Below are 17,510 nucleotides of genomic sequence, written 5' to 3'. Positions count from 1 at the left end.
ACTACGCTACGATATCAAATCCAAGCTAACATGCCACCCATCCAAGTCCCCCTGACCCACCCACCTCAAATCCTCTCCTTATACCACTTCCCATACGCCTTGATAGTGTCTTCCTCTTCAGGCCTCGTCTTCAAAAACCCCTCATCCTTGCTAGCAGCCTCCACCAAATTCCAGTAAGGCTGGAAATCCTTGTTCTTCGGAATGTCCAAACCACGCCAGTAGGGGCCCACCACGTTCAACCTCCAGAGATGGGGGAAGATGTGGATGATGGCGAGTTTGCTGGGAAGGCCTGTGGCCGGGAACGTGTTGATGAGGTCTTTGAGAGCAGAGAGGAGCTGGGTGTGGATTTCGTCTTTTTTGGTGCGGTCGGTGTTGCGCACGAAGGCGCCGTAGGCCGAGGAGAACTGGGTTTGAAAAATCCGTATCGGTTAGAAATCCCGGTTCGACGGGCAATGGAAACAGTCAGAATCATTGGGACTGGATGCACACCTTGTCCGCAAATGTACAGATCGTGATGCGAGTTTGATAGCGCTCGAACGGGTCCCTTGCTGAGCAGACTTTTGCCCTCCAACCCGGACCCATAGGCCTCCTCCAAGTAGTAAACAATCTCAGACGACTCAATCAAGACTTTGCCATCGGGAAGTTCGAGCGCCGGAACCGTGGCCCGAGGGTTGACCTCAGGGTACCATTCGGGCTTGTTGGCGAGATCGATCTCCACAATCTCATGGTCGATGCCAAGCGATCGAAGGGCCCACGCGACGCGCTGATACCAAAATCAAAGGTGTAAGAGTCTGCGAGCAAAATCCAGAACCAAAGAAGGTGCCAAACCTGAGCATGCGGACATTGGAGAGTACGATACAATCGGGGTTTGGAAGGGGGGGAGTGGGGACGAGTGAGTTGGGTCATCTTGGTGAACGGGAGCTACTGTGAGAACTGTGTGGTGCACTCACCTGTGCCCATGGACATCCGAGAGCGCGATATAAACGAGGTTTGGGAGGAGGAGAGTGTGGACGAGTGGGTTGAGTCATTTTTGCTGATGCGCTGTACTGTAGATCTGTCATTTGTCTTGCCCCCTCGGAGACTCTTTATACCCGATCCTATACCATGGGAGGCTTGCTTCCCGTGGACGTCAATGACAAATACGAATAGACATGCCTCTGCCAGCTCGTTCCGGCGTACGGCATAGGTGGAGTGGGATGATTGACAATCGCGCAATACTGTCATTTGTTGCACCTTCGCTGTATGGCCTGGTTTGAAATAGGAGTGCTAGCCGTTGTATATGTGATGAACCATGTGATGCCATAATTTTTATAACCGACTCCTGTAATGCATGATTTAACGTGGCAATATTGAGTAGCAACAAATGGAGGAGGGACAGAGGGAGGGACAGAGCAGAGGGAGGGACGGAGGAACGGAGACGGCAGATGCCCACCTGCGGTTGGTCCAGTACAGTATTCCGTGGTGGCTCCGTTGACCGCCTGACATTACAAATTACAAATCCAGAGCTCCATCATCAACTCGACTGAGTTTGGTGAGCAAAGAGCAAGCACTAGCAGATGCGCTGCATGCAAAGCATCAAGGAACAGCAAACGCTGGTACGGTCGTCGGTCGTCGGTCAAGTGCTGGACGGCACAACAACGGCACGCTGGGAACCATGCTACTATCGTACTTTCGGGCTCCGAATCTCGGGTTTAAATCATTCCCCTTCAGTTCCCCAAGTCATCCCTCACACCCACCAGCGCTTCGCCGACGAAAACCTCCCCCCGCCCCTTCGCACCTCCCTCGCCCTCATCGAAGACGCATGCGACTCCGTCGCCGCCTGCTTCGTCTCCACCCCTAAGGGGATCTACAGGGGCCAGCTTGCCAGAGAGTTTCATCAAGTGATGGATGTTAGGAATCAGTATCATTTGCGTGCGGGATTCGAGCGTCTGGAGAGGTTTCCGTGGTTGCTTGTGCCGGTGGGTGTGGTGGGGTTGATGGGAGGAGGGCAGCTTGGAAAAAGATATCTATCCCGACGGTCCTTGAGGAAAATGATGAGTGTTCAGAGAACGGATGTCATCACCACCCTCCATGACCCTCGGGTTTGTGTTTGTGAATCAAGACCGTGGCTTGTAATTTAGGCGGGCGTAATATCCGTGCAACGCCAAAGCCCGCAAACAACGCCAACTCGGCATGCATGTGCAGAGGAGTCTTGGCCGACGAGAGCTTGGCGTTCGTGCCATTATTCCCAGAAAATAGCCCATAAAAGCATCCTTCCAGGCGAGTCCCGCCGCAACCACAAGCATCGCAATCCGCCCCAGCTTTCCCCAAACAACCTGTCTCGCCTCGCCCGGCAAAGTAGCCACGTTCCAGAAGGCTAAACACGCTTAACCTTATTCTGGAACCTGCGTGCCACACTCCAACCCCCCAAACACCACCCTCATCTACAAAAAGCCCTCACTCAACATGTCCGGCTTCCGCAACTTCTCATCCAACGAGAGCCTGCACAACGACTCCCCAACCCTCTCCAGCGCCCTCGACGCAGACGACTGGGACGCAGACGACAATAGCGACCCGCAAACAGTGCAGCAAACTAATTCAGCAATCTCATCCCCACGCGGGTCCATCTCGACATCTACATCTGCGCTTCCGTCATCGGGGAATAATTGGAGGGAACAGAGCGGTGGCGATTGGTTGGCTGCGAAACGTCAGCAGCAATCTAGTGGTCAGACATCTCAGCCGTCGCCCGTGAAGCCGTTTGTGGCATCGCCTGCTCCGAATAAATCTTCGTTTACGAAACCGGCTATCCCGGCGCACAGTGTACCGACCAGGCCACCTTCGAAACCTGCTAGGCAACCTGAGTAAGTCTGCGAGATTCTCTTCTATGGAAAATGCTGGAAATATGATGGTGGCCCCGAATCTCACAGTTTTCCAAATGCTTAGAGCGAACCTCCCCACCTCCATCCCCGCATACCCCAGCGCAATCAACAGCACCGGCGGTCTCCACCCCTCCACAAACACCACCGACACCCCCCGCAAATTCTCCGCCGGCAGCATGGGCATCAACACCCAAGCCCTCTCGGCAAAGTACCCCTACTTCACGCCATCCGAAATCGCCGCGTTCCACCAACAATACACCCTAGTCGACAAAGAAAACCGCGACAAAGTCCACCCCTCCGACCTCTCCAATGTCGCCACCAAAGCCGGCGCGAGTTTCCAGGACGTCACCCAGAAACTCTCCCAGCTATCCCTCGTCGACGACGGCGGCCTCGTCTCGTTTGAAGGATTGTTGAAGGCGGTGTCGAAGGTGCGCGAGGATAAGGGCGCGGCCAAGCAGACGGGCGATAAGCAGAAGATTGTGTTGCATGGACATGGGGAGAATACGACGCATACGATCAATGAGGATGAGAAGGAGTCGTTTACGCAGCATATTAATCAGGCGTTGGCGAGGGATGCGCATTTGAAGGATAGGTTGCCGATTGATCCTTCGAGCATGCAGATTTTCAGCGAGTGCAAAGGTAGGGAAGACTGCACGATAGAATTCACCCTTTTCGTGATCAAAGATGGCTAACCTTATCCTCTGTACCTCCGCAGACGGTCTCATCCTTGCCAAGCTCATCAACGACTCTGTCCCCGGCACCATCGACGATCGCGTTCTGAACGTCCAGAAGAAGCTCAACCCCTTCCACATGACTGAAAACAACAACGTCGTCGTCAATTCCGCCAAAGCCGTCGGCTGCAGCGTCGTTAACATCGGCGCACAGGACCTGATCGAAGGCCGCGAGCATCTGATCCTTGGCCTGATCTGGCAGATCATCAAGATTGGTCTGCAGGCCAAGATCGATATCAAGGTCCACCCGGAGCTGTTCCGTCTCCTCGAGACCGGCGAGAGCTTGGAGGAGTTTTTGAAATTGCCTCCGGAGCAGATCCTGCTGCGTTGGTTCAACTACCATTTGAAGAAGGCGGGCTGGTCAAGGAAGGTGACCAATTTTTCGGGAGATGTTAAAGATGGCGAGAACTACACGGTCCTCCTCGCCCAGCTCGCCCCTTCTACCTGCACGCGCCAACCGCTGCAGATTTCAGACCTCTTCGAACGCGCCGAAGCCGTCCTGCAGAACGCAGACAAGCTCGGCTGCCGCAAATACCTGACCGCCAAAACCCTCGTCGGCGGCAACGCCAAATTGAATTTCGCGTTCGTCGCGCACCTCTTCAACACCCACCCCGGCCTCGAGAAGCTGTCCGAAGCCGAGATGGCGCAATTAGACGAGTGGCTGTTCTCATCTGAGGGCGACCGCGAAGCCCGTGCGTTTGCGCTGTGGCTCAATTCACTCGGCGTTGAACCTTTCGTCAACAATCTGTTTGATGATTTGCGCGACGGGTTGGTGCTTCTGCATGCGATGGATAAGGTGCACCCGGGCGTGGTGGACTGGAAGAAGGTGAATAAAGCGCCGGTGTCGTCGAAGTTCAAGAAGGTGGAGAATTGCAATTATGTGGTTGTGTTGGGGAAGAGTATGCGGTTTTCGTTGGTGGGGATTGGGGGGGTGGATATCACCGATGGGAATAAGACTTTGACTCTTGGTATGTTCTTACGTTTGAGGGTTGATTTATCACACCCACTCGCTGTGCAGAAATATCAATCTCACCCTCCTCCCTCCTCTCTACTAGCCCTGGTATGGCAACTCATGCGCGAACACGTCATCCAAACCCTCCGCTCCCTCTCCACCGCCGGCCGCGAGATCACGGACTCGGACATGATCAAATGGGCCAACGACACCGTCCGCACGCGCGCCGCCAAACACAGCACCATGGCCTCCTTCAAAGACCCGTCCCTCTCGACCTCCGTGTTCTTCCTCGACCTCCTGCAGGGCATCAAGAAGGGGGTTGTGAACTACGAGCTTGTGAGCCCTGGGCAGAGCGAGGACGAGCAAAAGATGAATGCCAAATATGCGATCAGCATTGCGAGGAAATTGGGGGCGACGATCTTTGTGTTGCCGGAGGACATTGTGGAGGTGAAGAGCAAGATGATTTTGACGTTTGTGGGGACGTTGATGGCGTTGGATAAGGTGCAGAATGCTGCGTAGAGGGCGTGGATGGGGTGGATAGCTTTTGGGGTACGATGGGCCTTGGAATAGCGCTACCCGTTGGCCTTTTTGATAGCGGCATTCTGCGCTGCCCCCATTAGTTACGTACGTACACTGTTCAGCAATGGCATATGCATCAATGTTGAGATGTTGGATTCATGGAAGCCACTGTTGCGATGCGTTTTGTTGCAAGTTACAGTACATAAAAAAGGGCCAGCGACGCGACGCCGTTTTGGGAGGGAGGCGTGTGGGAGTGTGCCGCACGGAGGGAGTGATGCGATCACGTGCCCGAGCGGCGAGCCTCCCGCATGCGTGACAGTCCTCCCCCAACCGCTTTCCCGAGGTGTGGCTTCCCTCTGGACTTTGTAAGATTCCTTACCTTCCCCAATCTCCCACATGTGCTTTGCATGCAGTACGGGACTTTCGAAAACACTCCCACCCTATAGCACCAAGGACTTGAAGCAATGGGCGAAGCAACAAAACTTGAGGGCCACCATAACCACCTGCACAGGCCGCACCTGTCCGACTTGCACATGCACAGGGCAAAGGCGACTATGACCCATAAGGTCAAGAACCAGTCGAACTATTATCATTCTGCTCGGAACCGTACGTTTTGCGCTCTCCTCCCCGTCTCTTCAGAGCCTGGAACCAAGCAGTTAATGAGAGTATCTTCACAGTGGTAAGGGTGTCCGGCTCCGTTATCCCGCGCATCTCCATCCCCACCCTTCTCGCAACCGCCTGGGCGACGGGCTGGACGGTGTTCCACATCCTGTACCCGCACAAATGGTTCAAAGACCTGATCCCCAAATCCAACCTGCTGATCACCATCGTCGGTGTCGTGATGGGCCTGTTGCTAGTGTTTAGGAACAATACCGCGTATGACCGGTATTGGGAGGGGAGGAGGCTTTTTAGTACCCTGGAGACTAATGTAAGAGCTGAGACCGTTAGTGGACTGTTGCGAGGATGCGTGGGGAGATGCATGAGGCTGACGTGGATGATACCTCTCTCTTAAGGTCCGTAACATGACCCGCTTCGTATGGATCGGCGTACCCGCCCGGGACGCCCACGAAGCGCTCGAGAAACGCGGGGCCATGAACCTTCTCATTGCGTTCATGCACGCCACCAAGCACTACCTGCGAAGCGAGCTGGGCGTGCATTATGATGACGTGCAGCCGTATATCAGCCACTTGCCGGAGTATGCCCCAGATGCGCCGGCGCCCCCGGATATGAAGAACTTGCCGGTGGAGATTTCGTTGCATCTCGGCGTAAGTTGATCTTATCCATGGATTGTTTCTGGTGTCTTCCGCTTCACCGGAGTATTGACCTCTCTACAACCACCAACAGGGCTTCATCAACAAGATTCGCCAACGCGAGCAAATCGACGTCTCCCTCTACGGCTGCATGAACAACGCCCTGAACGCCATGATGGACTGCCTGTCCGGGTTCGAGCGGATCCGGGGCACCCCACTGCCCTTTGCTTACGGCGTGCATTTGAAGCAGACGTTGGTGCTGTATCTCCTCTCGTTGCCGTTTCAGTTGCTGGATGCGTGCAAGTGGTCCACTAGTGAGTTTTTCATCTGTATGAAGTTGATTGGGTTGGGGGTGAACGGCGTGCTGACGGCGCGCTTGCTTTCTTCGCTGTGATAGTCCCGATGTGTGCTTTGGCGGCATTTACGCTGCTGGGATTGGAAGCCATCGGAGGCGAGATTGAGAACCCGGTAAGTCCACGAGATCCCTGATTGGACGTTTGAGGAATCAGATCACATACTAACATTATCATCTTCTATGCTTTTCATAGTTCGGTTTTGGTGCGTATCAATCCATTCATCCCATTTCCGTCCCGTACTGTTCAAGCGTGACATGAACTGATCGAAATACCCCTTCCCCTCCTCATAGACGCTAACGACCTCCCCATCGACGATATCAGCTTCATGATCCACGAAGAGATTCTCGGGATCATGGACAGGCCCGATAAGCTCGATACCGCCAAGTGGAGTCTGTACGTAGGAATAGGTTTCATGTGCGACAGCCAGTTGTCTACGCTTTGCTGATTCCGATTTTTTCTTTTAGGCCCTGGGAAGACCTTACATCGACGAAAGCGGAATTGAATCCTGAGGCGTTGGCTGCGCTGAGGAAGGCTGGACATTGAGAGTGATGAAAAGGAATTTGCCCGTCACATATCCCGGGGTTGTGTATGGCATTTCTTGCGGAGACTGACTTTGTGGCGTAACCCTGGAGGGACTATTTTATGGCGGAGGATCGGGACTGGACGCATTTGCAGCATTGATGTCGTCGTTCGTCTTTTCGTTTTATATGGCTCGCCATGGACCCTTTGAGATCTAGGAGGGATTGCACTCTTCGGCTTCCTGGGTTTTGCGGGGGCTTATATGTTGTACATAGTATCGGAATGCATTCAATCAGCACATGCAGCGCCCCGCTTGCATTCATGTTAGTAGATATGCCGGCCTGCCGAAATGCATTGTAAGCGTCTTGGCGCGCGAATGGCCAACGCGATGACGCTCGGATTTAATGTGGCCGTCACAAGCCGCTCGCAACTGTCCATCCTCCAACTTCCACCTTCCACCACCCCAGACATCTCCCGTTGTCCCAACCCCAACCCACCGAACATAACACACCCCCGACACTCGATAGGCTAGCAGAGACCACGAACAGTCAGTTCTCCTCTTAGCTCCTGCCTTTCAAAAGACCGAGTCATGGCTTCGTTCGGGAAAAAGTTTGGGCAGTTCCGCCAGGTAAGCATCGTAGAGATCAGTTACAAATTGTTTGTGTCCACAGCCCGCCGCTTTGTTCTCTAACTCGGCTTTTCGCCTCCTTCAGTGGACAGGTACCGTCCATTTCCTTCTTTTACTTTTGTTCTGAAAACGTGAGACGGTGGTGGCATCAACTGAGCGTCACGTATGTGCTATTTAGGCGAGAAGATGGGGAGCACACAAAAGACGGGTACGTGAAATACATATTCCCGCCGACACCGCACGCGTGGGGGGTGCTTTCTAAGATGGGTGTATTGTCTTAACAGAGACTAGCGAAGAGTTCAAGGCGCTGGAGCATGAGACCAACGTTCGGCGCGAGTTCACTGAACAAGTGCACGACTCGTTGACGGTGTATGCTAAAGCGCTGGGTGAGTGTGCTCTCCGTTTTTAGATCTGTCATTCAAATCGATGGGCCCTTTGACGATGTGCACGGCTTTTTGCAGGGAAGCAAAAGAGCTCCGGCGCAGATAAGGCGAAGAAGATGCCGTTGGAGATCATGGCCGAGGCTATGGTCACGTTCGGGAGCATGCTGGCTGAGGACTCGCTTTATGGTAGGGCCGTTCTACCGAAGACGCCCCAGGCTGCTCGTATTCTGATATGGAGATCTTGTTATAGGGAAAGCGTTGGTCACATTCGGAGAGGCGCATCAGAGGATCGCGATGCACCAGATCGAATATGTATGTGGAGGAGAGGTTGGAGGACGAGGTATCCGACGCGTTGACCCTCAAGCCCTTTTCTCCAGATTGCATCCTTGCGGGAGTCGTACATCGGGAATCTCGAACGGATAATATCCGATATGAAAGACTACTCCGTAAGTCCCCGTGATTTCATCCGACGCGAAGGGTCGAGGCAGTTTGCTAAGGTCTTTCGACAACGCAGACCTTGAAAGCCAAACTGGAGAGACGCCGACTGGACTTTGACGCAAAGCTGAATAAGGTCCACAAAAGCCGCAAGGAAAAGCCGGAGCTTGAGGAAGAGACGAGGGTCGCGCAGATGAAATATGAGGAGAGTTTGACGGATGCCACTCAGAAAATGATTGAGTTGAACTCTAATGAGGTGGGTTGAAGCGTTACATGTCCCCTCACATCTTCGAGTGACCTCTCACATCCTTCCCGCTTTCCCAGGACGAGCAACTGGAAAACCTTTTGAGGTTCATGGATGCCGAAGTGGAATATCACCGACGAGCGTTGGAATCGATATCCAGCTTGCAAAGGAATCTAGCCGAGTAAGGGGCGCTTCCAAGGACAGGCAGCAACTGCTATCACTGACACACCTCTCTCGAACGCAGTATGCCACGAAACGACACCATGAGCTACCGGCGTCCCTCTCTCCAACGTGCGTCGACCACCAACTCGGACAGACAGCCTCCGTCGAGGAGTGTCAGTACCGACAGCATCGGTGGTGGGCAGGCCCCACTTCCGGGCGGTCCGTTGGATCGCAAACTGTCTTATGCATCGAATGCGGGCTCAATGGTGTTCCCTGTGGCTGGCCCAAATGGATCCATGCTGCCCGCGCCCGAACCAACAAGATCTTACTCTGGTAAATGATCTATTTGAGGGACGTTCCCCTCTTCTTCTTGTTGGTGCACCGCCACTGACAGCACGTTCAAATAGGACATGTGGCACAACCGCCGGCTAATCCGACCGCTGGGCGGAAACAGGTGCAGGTTCAGTTTGACTTCGATGCGGAAGGGCCAGGGGAACTTACAAGTAAGTGTAGCTTGGAGAGCTGTCGGGCCAGTACGCTGAATACTGACTGGCCTTTGTTCTTGAAATAACAGTCAGGAAGGGAGACATCATCAACGTGACTTGCGAGATAGACGAGGGATGGTGGGAAGGCGAGATTGACGGCGATAGCAGCCGTGCGGGAATATTTCCAACCAACTATGTCGGGTACGTTTTGGGATCTCTTCTCACAGCTACGGAGGTCTGACGCAGCCACTGATATCTGGTTTTCACCTTGAACAGACCTTTGGCGAGACCCGTGTCAGCGCCAGCTCCTCCCGTGTTACCATACCGCCCAGACTCCATAACGGGCCAGCAAACAGTCGGAACCCCAGAACCCCAAGACGCCTTCGCCGACCACCGCACATCCGTCGCCTCCTCCCGGCCCGCCTCAGAGTACCACCTCCCATCCTCCGCCATCTCCCAACAACGGCCACAGGACAGACCCTACTCCCACATCTCCCGCCTCTCCTACGTCCCCAACAACGCCCCCATCCCGCCCTCGTCCTCACAGCCGCAAAGACCCGCGAACGCGCCAAAACCGCCCCCATCACGAAACCCGACTTCAGGTGGTGGGAGCCCCGCCATGCCCCCCGCCTCACCCGCCAGCAGATCGCGCCAGAACTCTAGCGACCACCTCCCCCTTGCAACCCCCGCATCGATACCGGCCTCGGCTTCGTCTGAGATGTTGGCGGTATGCAGGACCTGCGGGTGTGCGGAGTTTACTGCGAATGCGTTTAGGAAGGATCAGTGTAGTAACTGCTATCATAGGCATTGAAATATATGCTTTTCTTTCTGGGTCGTCACTCCCGTTGTTACAACCTTTTGTCTCAGATATGTACATATGCAGAAAATGAGTAAGAGCGGTTTGTTGCGCCGGCTCTCGAGATATCCCTACTTGTGTCCCTTCTGGCCCCGTGCACCAGCAGCTTTTACGTGATGCTGCTGCTGCTGCTGCTGCTGTTGCGGTGCCGGGATTGGTTGCGGGTAAAATCCTTGCGTGTTATTGTACATCCCCATCATGTGTGAATCCATGTATCCGTTCCCTTGCATCGGCCATTGCGGGAGTCCCATATACGGCTGCTGCTGTTGTTGTTGCGGCTGCATCAGCATCATCGGTGGCGGCATCTGGTAGTATGCCCCGCCGCCGCCGGCATCCATCTGCTGGGTGGTGAACCCCGGGTTTTGCAGGGCCTGATCTGCGTAACCAGCTCCGCCGACAGACGACGTATCCCTCGATATCGAAGGCTGAACGGCCCGCTTTCCATGCCGTTTCGCGTACCCCGCCCCAGTGCCCTCCGACGACACGGCGGCGACGTCACTTCCCCGCCCTCCGATCGTGCTCGCCCGGCTCTGGCTGCGGTTGTTGGGATACCGTGACGATGCGCTTGAGGTGTGCGAGGGGACCGGGCTGGCGGTGGTGTAGCTTACCGGTCCGGAGGGGATGGGGGGCAGATGGAGGGGTTCTGGCGGGGCCGTGCCGGGATGATGATGTCCTCCCACCTGCGCATCGCCCGCCGCTCCTGAATGTTGGTGTTGCGGTGGATATTGCCCCACCCCTACCCCGCCGACCCCCGCCACGCCCCTCAACCACTCATTCTCCCCCCTCAGCCTCCGCACCTCTTTCAGCAACCCCTCCACCACGCCATCCCTCTCGCTCATCCGCACCACCGCCCGCGTGCGGATCCGCTTCGCCCGCTGCGCATACCGCAGCGTCTTCATCGTCTCGCCCACTTGCCGCGGGGACGGCGAGATGGTTGCGATCATCAGCGCGAGGCCGGTGCCGGAGAGGGAGGAGGCGAGCAGGCGGGTCAGGAGGGAGTTGCGGTAGGGGATGTGGGTGGAGTTGGCGGCGTGGGTGGGGTGAGAGAGGAGGGATATGACCGTGCCTGTGTTGGATGTTTTCGGTGTAAGTGGGATTCGTTTTTGAATAGACGGTGTGTTTTTTCTGGGGGGGTTTTTTTTTCCGTTCTTTTACCTAGCGTTAGCAGACTCTTGTTGATATTCGTCGTCTCCGTAAACGTCGTCCCCGTCGCTTTCGAATCCCGGACTTTCTCACTTCCTACAACGAAAAAACACACACCCCACAAACAGCGTCGGTAATCCCCCATCTTCCCCCCCCGTCGAAAGCAAACGCCCCCCCTCCAGCCCCGCAGGAGACAAGACACTCACCAGCCAAATCCACAAAACTGATCTTCCCATGCCTCTTCACCACCTCCCCCCCACCCTCACTCTCCGTCTCCGTCTCAATATACAGCGTCATGATGCTGTGGCTGCGCGAGGAGTGCTCGTTGAGCTGGTGGGCGCGGGTCGTGCGGTTGCGTAGGCCTGGGTGGTTTGTTCATGGGCAGCAAAGGGGATGTGAGTCCACGCTAAGGAAGGGGGCTGAGATTGGGGATTTTGCTGGGGCGCACCTTCCTGGAGCACAGCGATACTGTCGTCGACAGAGGCGCAGTCGACCACGAGGGAGTTCTCGACGTAGAATCCTTTCGAGGCGTCGTAGCGGACAGGTAGAGACGTGGTGTTCGTCAGGCTTAGCAGGTCTTGAACCTGTTGCGTATAAAACTGCCTTATCAGCCCCCCGTATGATTCCAATCCACACCCAGTGTTTGCCCAAAAGAACAACCACACATACATGCTCATTGTAAATCTCAAGATACCCCGCGCGAATCAGCGTTTTGCCGCCCAGCTTCTCGGCGTACGGCCCGTTGAGCTGCTCGAAGAGGAACTGGAGGCCGCGGAGCACGAGGCCGCTGGTCGGGGGGTTGAGCTCGTGGCCGATTTCGCCGGTCATCTATAAATTTTTCGCCATGGTCATCAAACCTCTCCTCCGCCACGACCGCTGGAGAGGGATGCTATGAACATTCGCCCGACTCACGGTATAACTCTTCCCACTGCCTGTCTGTCCAAACGCAAAAATCGTAGTCGCATATCTAACCCAATGCAACCAGTCAACAGTGGCGGTGGAGAAGGAAGAAGATTCTACACGTAGTAAGCAAAAAATCTCCTCCGTGTTGCACAAACCCCAAGATGTTGATAATACCCCTCGATGGCCTTGATGATCATCTCCTTCGCACCACAGTCGTCAAACACCTCTTCTTGGGTGGATGTGGGCGAGTAGACGCGGTTGAAGGTCATTGTGCGTGCTGGGGTTGACGGGCCTGAGACCTGTTTATTGGAGCAAGGGGTTGTTTGGTCGGGTTTTCATTGAGATGGGGGATGTGAATGGAAGAGGAGTTTACCTCCAGCGTGCGGTGATCGTCGAAACATTCCACTCCGCCGTTGTCCGGGAGGATCTTCTCGGCTTGCGTTAGGGGCCGCACTCTACAGATAAATAATACCCAGCGTTGAGTATGCTTCCCGTTAGGACACCCTCAAGGGCGCCTCGCCCGAATCTAGCTGTATTTACCTCACGACAACCCGGATCCTCTCCTCCCCATCCTCCTTCCCACTCGCACTCGTAAAAGCCGAGCTGGGTGCATTTGTCGAGAACCCACTGCGGAACCCAGAGGTCCCGAATGAGTCGATGCTGCCTGCGAATGAGGCTGGGGATGCGATTAGGGCCGAGCGGGGTGTGTTGGTGTCGGTGGCCGGGCCTTGGGCGAAGGGTGGCGGTTGTTGGAAGTTGGTGGCGATGGTGAGGGGTTGTTGGTGGTGTACGTCTGGATGGGGGTGGTACTGGGCCATTTTAAGATCATGTTGCCTAGAGAAACTATCGAGAGAATGTGGATATGCAAAGGAAGCTGCCTGACTGGATGTGAAACGTCGGTGTTGTGGTCCGTTCTGAGGAACCTGTCAGCCGGCGCTTTCCCTCCAAAATTTGACAGCGCGTTTCCAACGTGAGCAAATTCTGTTTGGACGCGGCCTAAGCGAGCCCCCAATGGGAGCCCCCCTTGGGAAGGCATCGACTGCTCCGAGACAGAAGCAGTTTGCTTGATGCTGCCAACGTTTATCTCAATGGACGGAAAGCTCATGAAACTGAGTTGAATGCGATCGGACGTCTCAAAATCCCCGCGCTAGCTCAACGATGTCCGCTCCAAGATACCCGCACCCTCCCGCCCCATCCTTAATCTCAAACATCGCACTGAACAGATACCATAACGAGCGCCCAAATACTGATTGAATCATGTATCACCAAAACGGACTACCATCATCTCCTAGTGCAACTAAAGTACAACTGAGGAAAAGGGACAACGGTTCTACCCAAATCACAACTGCCCATTCAAAAAATCGTTCCCAAAACTGTGCATTCTGGGAACGTCTATACTTTCTCCGCAATACATCTTTCCCCCAGCAAGCGGTTCTTGTTGCGTTCTGCGCTGGCGTCTCTGCATTTCTGGATGTTGTCGCAGAGGTGTGCTTCGGGAAGACGGTGCTTGCCGCAGTATTTTTGCATGCTGTGCGGGGCAGAACGTGTTAGAAAGAGCCAAAACGTGTGACTGGCATCTTCACAGCATGTACTCCTTCCTCCCTCCAGTGATGGTGGCGTCTGGTCCTCCGTCCACCTCTCGACACTCAAACGTAGGGCCCAACAATAAACACTAAATTCCTGCAAAACAAGAACAAAATAGCAACGTACCAGTATTTGCAGTCCCCAATAATCTTGACAGCCCTGTCCGTGCACCCTACCTTCGAGCACCGTGCGGCGTTCGATTTCGTGCGTGGTGTGCCGGGAGCGGAGGAGTTGGCCGAAGACGGCTGAGATGTCGAGACGTTCTCTGTTGATGACATGGTTGGGTTTCTGTGTAAGATGGGGAGTGGTATGACGGGTGTTGACACTGTGGAGTCGGGAGTCGAAATGCTAAGGTGCTGGACGATGACTTTTTGTGCGACGAGGGGTTGTGGGTTGTGGGAAGGAATGCGGGCAGTTGGTTGAGTCGGAAGGTTTACCGGGAGTTAAAAAGGGGACAACTGAGCTTGCGGCTGTTGTGAACTTGTGGCGCGGCGATGTCTCCTCTCAGTTCCGCTCAACGCTAACCGGCACAGACAGACAAAGACTCTCTCCTCCACATAGCTTCAGAATGTCAATAGCCGCAGAGTTCGCCTCCAACGTCCTCCACGCCCTCAGCACCGCCGAAATCCGTAAAAAGGTCACCAACGACGCCTCCGATGATCACACCGCTCCCGTCTCGCGGAGCTCCTTGCAGCATGTCTCGGCCACACTGGAAAGAGGGATCGCCGACGTGAAGGTGGGTGGTGCGCAATCTTCAGCGTAGACAGCTGGAAACGAATGTTAACTGACCAAAAGCGTCCCGCATGTAGTATCAAATGGAGGCGCATGTCACAGCGCATTTCGAGCACTTCAAAACACAAGCGGAGCAGGCTACCGCGATTATCAGCGAGACGCGGGAGTTGTCGGAAGAGCTGGAACGGTTGAATCGTGAAGTGGAGGATGCAGAGGTACCGTCCCGTGGGGTGCCCGTTCATCCACGTTGGGAAGGCTCTCATGATTGATGAATGTGCGCGGCAGGAAGGATTGTACGCCCAAGTACAAAGGGTTTTGAAGGAGCAGGATGGCATCACGACGGATTTGGCGGTGGTTGACCTTGCCATTGATGTCAGCCGGAAGATTTCCGAGGTGAGCCGATGGTTGATATGAGTGTTCAGCATAAGACGACTGGGCAGCAGATGTCTCATGTCCATTTCCGTACCCAGTCCAATACGCTCTTTGGAGTATACGATGACCAGATAGCTCGATCACAGTATACGAATGCCTTTGCGTCTGCCACCAAAATGGTATGGATGTGTCTCAAACAGCGAGACACCTACCGCATCCCGACTCACGCAGTTCGCCGTCGCAGAACGAGGTTGTAAAGTCATTACCAACGTGGGACAGCGTCGCCATATTGGATATCTTGACCCAGCGGAACGAGTCGATTGCTGAAGACATCCGGAGCCGACTGGAGTACATTGTATCGCAGGCGCTTTCAATCGAGTTGGAGCAAGGAAGGACAACAATACGTGTGAATGAGTCGGTGAGCGGTAAGCAAGGGTTTGGGAGAGATGCCGGTGGGCAAGAGTATGGATTCATTTGCGATTACCCGCAGCTCCTGGTCTCGGTCCTGAGCCGGTCAAACTATCGACTGCATTGTCTGCCATCGACCAGCAGCACGCGGAGAAAGCATACCTCCAGCCGTTCGCACGGATGCTGTACAAACGCGTGATTGACCCATTACTGAAGGACTCGAGATGGAAGATCGACGCCGACGCCCACCCTCGCGGGCCGTTGCATGTCGTATACGTCGAAGGGCCATACACCGCATGGCCGAGCCTGCCCCAGGGTGCCTTGTTTCGGGAACTGGAGAAGCTCTTTCGATACCTGCAAACATCTCTAGATTTTGGAGATCATACGAATCACGCGGAAGCGCTGTTCAGGGTGATGGGAACGACGTTCTGGCCGCAGATATCTGCATACATTATAGGAAACTACCTGCAACCCATGGTACCGGATACTGTGGAGTCTCTCAATGCGTTTGAGCCTTTGGCCGAAGATTGCATGAAGTTCGAGGCGGAAATGAAACGGATAGGTAAGATACATCTGTGGTCATATTCGTTGTTCCTCTGGAGAATCTCCTGCTAATCTAGAACACTAGGTCTTGTCCCGCATGGCGGTGAATCCCTCGTGGCGTTCTGCAAGGATCTCGAGAGTCACTACGTCACGAAACGGCATTTCGGGCTAATGAACCACGCTCGTGTGCTCATAACAGCAAAAGATTATACCACCGTAGTTCTCAAGCCACCCGGGAAACTCCTCCTCTCCAACCTTATCGACCTGCCAACGAAGCCGGTTACCTCTACCGAAGTCGACCCGGCACTCCAAAAGGGCCTCTTCATCTTACCACCATGCGTGATAACAAACACAGCCAAAAAAGTGATGGATCTCGCCAAAGAAGCCGTCGCAGAAGCTCAAAAGCTGAGTCCACCAAGTAAAAGCCGCCTGCAGCGCAGCGCGCGAGCGATCCTCGATTTTTACCGCGCCAGCGTGCCTGCGTACTCTGCCCAGCGGCTTGCGACGATCCCGCAGATGCCGATGGTGTTGCAAAATGACTGCATGTACTTTGCGCATGAGCTGTTGGTTATGACGTGGCGGGATCGGGGTGTTGATGGGACGGCTTCTGGGGGGGAGGTGCCGAGTATCAGCTTTGTGGATCTTGTGGGCATGTTCAAGATGTTGGGGGAGCGGGCGGTGCAGGACGAGATGGTGAGGAGCGCGGTTGTCATATCCATCGCTCTCGCGTTTGTCCCCCCCGTTGCTCACCCCTCTCATCTCCCTAGGTTCGGCAAAAGACTAACCTGAACGATATCATTGAGAGCGCCGAGAGGTTTGACGTCTTGAATGATCACCGACGAGATATCGTTGAGCGGGTCATCAAGCAGCTCGTGCATCATCTCACGCTCCTGAGTAACGTCTGGAAGGTGAGGCCCTTCAACCTCTTCGCAGTGAGGACTCCTGCGCGTTGCTGGACATGCCCATCTCATCATCTATCTCATTGTCCATGCCACAGCCCGTCCTCCCCCCCGCAATGTACATCAACACCATCTCCACCCTAATCTCCCACTGCACAAAGCTCGTCTCCCTCGAAGTCCTCTATCTGGTCGACATTGGCGAACAAGAGTCCCGGACCCTGCACGGTCTGCTCACCAGCCTCGCCAACGGCATCCAACCGCTCACATCCCCATTCAAACCACAAGACGTGGTAGAGGACTACGACCGGTTCTACAACGTCACGCGGATCCTGGACGCGAGTTTTGCGGATATTATGGGATGGTTTAGGAATGGCGAGTTGACGAGTTTGGAGAGGAGGGAGATTGTGGGGCTTGTGAGGGCGTTGTTTGCGGATACGCCGTTGAGGAGGGCGAATTTGGAGGAGATTGGGGGGTGAGGGTTGGGATTTTGGGTGGGTCTCGGAATGGAGGTAAGAGGGGGGAAGGTTATATAGTTCGCATCAGGATGC

At 54.8% G+C, this 17,510-nt stretch overlaps 7 protein-coding genes across 7 annotated transcripts; 5 read left to right on the top strand and 2 right to left on the bottom strand.

Annotated features, from left to right (window-relative positions):
- Positions 1 to 65: 65 nt before the first annotated feature.
- EV422DRAFT_570142 (thioredoxin-like protein) lies at positions 66 to 906 on the bottom strand (the record flags this gene model as incomplete). The annotated part of the gene is made up of 3 exons (XM_053072844.1): positions 66 to 404; positions 488 to 763; positions 829 to 906. 3 exons carry the CDS (start codon positions 904 to 906, stop codon positions 66 to 68), a joined length of 693 nt encoding a protein of 230 aa, XP_052922962.1.
- A 324-nt stretch (positions 907 to 1,230) lies between these two features.
- On the top strand, positions 1,231 to 2,190 carry EV422DRAFT_201879 (uncharacterized protein). The gene is made up of 2 exons (XM_053065295.1): positions 1,231 to 1,437; positions 1,504 to 2,190. The coding sequence occupies exon 2, from the start codon at positions 1,557 to 1,559 to the stop codon at positions 2,118 to 2,120; it is 564 nt and encodes a 187-aa protein (XP_052922961.1). The 5' UTR covers positions 1,231 to 1,437; positions 1,504 to 1,556; the 3' UTR covers positions 2,121 to 2,190.
- Positions 2,191 to 2,199: 9 nt separating this feature from the next.
- On the top strand, positions 2,200 to 5,417 carry EV422DRAFT_539570 (calponin domain-containing protein). The gene is made up of 4 exons (XM_053071074.1): positions 2,200 to 2,840; positions 2,923 to 3,497; positions 3,574 to 4,557; positions 4,645 to 5,417. Exons 1-4 carry the CDS (start codon positions 2,446 to 2,448, stop codon positions 5,058 to 5,060), a joined length of 2,370 nt encoding a protein of 789 aa, XP_052922960.1. The 5' UTR covers positions 2,200 to 2,445; the 3' UTR covers positions 5,061 to 5,417.
- EV422DRAFT_539565 (Bestrophin/UPF0187) lies at positions 5,418 to 7,625 on the top strand. Its single transcript, XM_053071073.1, has 8 exons — positions 5,418 to 5,666; positions 5,738 to 5,988; positions 6,074 to 6,325; positions 6,405 to 6,624; positions 6,708 to 6,778; positions 6,859 to 6,868; positions 6,957 to 7,059; positions 7,131 to 7,625. Exons 1-8 carry the CDS (start codon positions 5,525 to 5,527, stop codon positions 7,207 to 7,209), a joined length of 1,128 nt encoding a protein of 375 aa, XP_052922959.1. The 5' UTR covers positions 5,418 to 5,524; the 3' UTR covers positions 7,210 to 7,625.
- Positions 7,626 to 7,999: 374 nt separating this feature from the next.
- EV422DRAFT_570139 (uncharacterized protein) lies at positions 8,000 to 10,333 on the top strand (the record flags this gene model as incomplete). Its single annotated transcript, XM_053072843.1, has 11 exons — positions 8,000 to 8,021; positions 8,098 to 8,199; positions 8,275 to 8,382; positions 8,447 to 8,508; positions 8,574 to 8,642; positions 8,711 to 8,887; positions 8,956 to 9,056; positions 9,120 to 9,370; positions 9,445 to 9,540; positions 9,612 to 9,723; positions 9,799 to 10,333. The coding sequence occupies 11 exons, from the start codon at positions 8,000 to 8,002 to the stop codon at positions 10,331 to 10,333; spliced, it is 1,635 nt and encodes a 544-aa protein (XP_052922958.1).
- Positions 10,334 to 10,449: 116 nt separating this feature from the next.
- Positions 10,450 to 13,242, bottom strand: EV422DRAFT_508536 (P-loop containing nucleoside triphosphate hydrolase protein; the record flags this gene model as incomplete). Its single annotated transcript, XM_053068753.1, has 11 exons — positions 10,450 to 10,966; positions 10,987 to 11,114; positions 11,176 to 11,444; positions 11,534 to 11,617; positions 11,728 to 11,883; positions 11,970 to 12,105; positions 12,191 to 12,349; positions 12,434 to 12,457; positions 12,580 to 12,723; positions 12,798 to 12,879; positions 12,965 to 13,242. 11 exons carry the CDS (start codon positions 13,240 to 13,242, stop codon positions 10,450 to 10,452), a joined length of 1,977 nt encoding a protein of 658 aa, XP_052922957.1.
- A 1,189-nt stretch (positions 13,243 to 14,431) lies between these two features.
- EV422DRAFT_201037 (Centromere/kinetochore Zw10-domain-containing protein) lies at positions 14,432 to 17,463 on the top strand. The gene is made up of 9 exons (XM_053065291.1): positions 14,432 to 14,744; positions 14,818 to 14,955; positions 15,026 to 15,133; positions 15,211 to 15,291; positions 15,357 to 15,537; positions 15,603 to 16,082; positions 16,149 to 16,756; positions 16,831 to 16,971; positions 17,061 to 17,463. The coding sequence occupies exons 1-9, from the start codon at positions 14,577 to 14,579 to the stop codon at positions 17,436 to 17,438; spliced, it is 2,283 nt and encodes a 760-aa protein (XP_052922956.1). The 5' UTR covers positions 14,432 to 14,576; the 3' UTR covers positions 17,439 to 17,463.
- Positions 17,464 to 17,510: the final 47 nt, after the last annotated feature.

Source organism: Fimicolochytrium jonesii, assembly GCF_025526975.1.
Source record: "Fimicolochytrium jonesii strain JEL569 chromosome Unknown EV422scaffold_24, whole genome shotgun sequence".
In the NCBI taxonomy this organism is placed as follows: Eukaryota; Fungi; Chytridiomycota; class Chytridiomycetes; order Spizellomycetales; family Powellomycetaceae; genus Fimicolochytrium; species Fimicolochytrium jonesii.
The sequence above is the reverse complement of the archived record's forward strand: the minus strand, read 5'-3'. Positions and strand labels throughout refer to the sequence as shown.

Coding starts and splice junctions, on each gene's coding strand:
- EV422DRAFT_201879 (XM_053065295.1), top strand. CDS start 1,557: ATGCGCTGCATGCAAAGCATCAAGGAACAGCAAACGCTGGTACGGTCG.
- EV422DRAFT_539570 (XM_053071074.1), top strand. CDS start 2,446: ATGTCCGGCTTCCGCAACTTCTCATCCAACGAGAGCCTGCACAACGAC. Junction 3,498..3,573: donor GATTTTCAGCGAGTGCAAAG/GTAGGGAAGACT, acceptor GTACCTCCGCAG/ACGGTCTCATCCTTGCCAAG. Junction 4,558..4,644: donor GAATAAGACTTTGACTCTTG/GTATGTTCTTAC, acceptor CCTCTCTACTAG/CCCTGGTATGGCAACTCATG.
- EV422DRAFT_539565 (XM_053071073.1), top strand. CDS start 5,525: ATGGGCGAAGCAACAAAACTTGAGGGCCACCATAACCACCTGCACAGG. Junction 5,667..5,737: donor TTATCATTCTGCTCGGAACC/GTACGTTTTGCG, acceptor GTATCTTCACAG/TGGTAAGGGTGTCCGGCTCC. Junction 6,326..6,404: donor AGATTTCGTTGCATCTCGGC/GTAAGTTGATCT, acceptor AACCACCAACAG/GGCTTCATCAACAAGATTCG.
- EV422DRAFT_201037 (XM_053065291.1), top strand. CDS start 14,577: ATGTCAATAGCCGCAGAGTTCGCCTCCAACGTCCTCCACGCCCTCAGC. Junction 14,745..14,817: donor GAGGGATCGCCGACGTGAAG/GTGGGTGGTGCG, acceptor TCCCGCATGTAG/TATCAAATGGAGGCGCATGT. Junction 15,292..15,356: donor TTGCGTCTGCCACCAAAATG/GTATGGATGTGT, acceptor TCGCCGTCGCAG/AACGAGGTTGTAAAGTCATT.